The sequence below is a fragment of the Echinops telfairi genome, unplaced genomic scaffold, assembly GCF_000313985.2.
Source record: "Echinops telfairi isolate 266 unplaced genomic scaffold, ASM31398v2 ScPeMD7_7458;HRSCAF=8496, whole genome shotgun sequence".
Lineage (NCBI taxonomy): Eukaryota > Metazoa > Chordata > Mammalia > Afrosoricida > Tenrecidae > Echinops > Echinops telfairi.
Genome location: NW_022111358.1, coordinates 2,248,858 through 2,250,290, shown reverse-complemented (window position 1 = coordinate 2,250,290; position 1,433 = coordinate 2,248,858). Strand labels below are relative to the sequence as shown.

The following is a 1,433-nucleotide window of genomic DNA, read 5'->3' as shown; positions in this document are numbered from 1 at the left end:
GTCTGAGAGAAGCCGTAAAGGCTCGGAGCCATTCCACTCCTGGTGGTAGACCCCGAAGAAACCACAGCAGAAACTCAAACCGACTGTGGACACCAGCGTTCGTGGCGACACCCTTCCAATGGCCAAAGAAACATCCCAAATGTCAGCGATTCAGTGACTTCTCTTCCGAGTTCTCGCTCTCTGCATGTGCCTGTGGAAGCGGGATCCCACAGTATTGTTCCTCTGTGTCTGGCTTTCGCCCCCTGCGAGGTCGATCTACATGTTGTAGTGTGGGGCAGAGCCCGGCTCCTGTTTACTGCTGTGTGATCCTTCCTGCTATGTGCCGGCCGCAGACCCTTGGACTCCTGCAAACCGTGCTGCAGCACACGTTGTCCATCCAGTCTCAGGTTGAGACCCTGATTTCAAGCCTCGGGGGACATGCCGAGGGGGTCACCTGTTAGTTCCATGTTTGACTTGGGGAGGAACTATGAAACATCCCCACCACGGTCCATCTCACTTCCTGGTATGACACCAATTGAAGTTGTCATTTTTTGCTTGATGGTCATTCGCCACCCCTACCCGCTCCCATTCCTCTGGAAACCTCACATGCTGTGGCCTTCTCCGTCTGTAACGTGGTGTTCCAGAGTCCCACGTCCACAGTGCTTAGCTGGCGCTGCCATCTTTGCCAAGGCTCAGTAGCTGGCGGATGGCAGAGCTAGGACCTGGAGCCTCACGTCAATTCTGTCTCTGTTCCCTGCACTCTTGGCCCCAGCCCACAGCACCGGGCTGTAGAACATCTTCCTGGATGTTCCCGGACTCATTTCTGGGAAGCTTATGAGTCTGGGGCAGGGGGGGATGCTGGCCAGGGGGAGCATGGAGATGCCTCAACGCTGTCTGTGTTGTTTTCTCTAGGCTGCAGACAGGCTGGTCTGTGCACACCTACCAGACGGAGAAGCAGAGGAGGAGCCAGTGCCTCAACCCGACGGAGGTGGAGGCCATCCTGCAGGTCATCCAGAGGGCCGAGAGGCTGGACGTCATGGAGCAGCAGAGGATTGGGTAAGGGCTGTGCCGGAGCAGGGCAGGAGCGAGATGGGCTAAGACGAGTACAAGGGGGCTAGCGCCAGACCGGGGACCAGGTGTCTGGGATGCTGCAGTCTAGTGCTGCCCTTGCACCCCTGGGATGAACCGGAGGACACAGACCCAAAGCCCTCCTCAGATTCTCTGCCTGAACACCCCTGGATCCCAGCACCCCTAACCCTCCCCCATCGAAGCCTCCAGTTTCCTCTCCGTAAGATGACGCTCCATCACCCGCGTACTACTGTGCCGTACTGTGGTGCTGGAAGCTGTGCCATCGTATTTCCAGTCCGAGCAGGGTCGCCCCGTGAACAGATTTCAGCAGAGCTTCCGGATTAAGACAGACTAGGAAAACAAGTCTACCGATCAACTTCTGAACG

General features: G+C 57.2%; 1 protein-coding gene across 2 annotated transcripts in view; it reads left to right on the top strand.

Moving 5' to 3' along the window:
• RPH3AL (rabphilin 3A like (without C2 domains)) overlaps positions 1 to 1,433 on the top strand; it is a 133,213-nt gene that overhangs the window by 29,479 nt on the left and 102,301 nt on the right. For both annotated transcript variants that reach the window (XM_045299697.1, XM_045299698.1), the window contains exon 3: positions 892 to 1,035. In XM_045299697.1, coding sequence (XP_045155632.1) covers positions 892 to 1,035 — 144 coding nt within the window. The remainder of the gene's footprint in view (positions 1 to 891; positions 1,036 to 1,433) is intronic.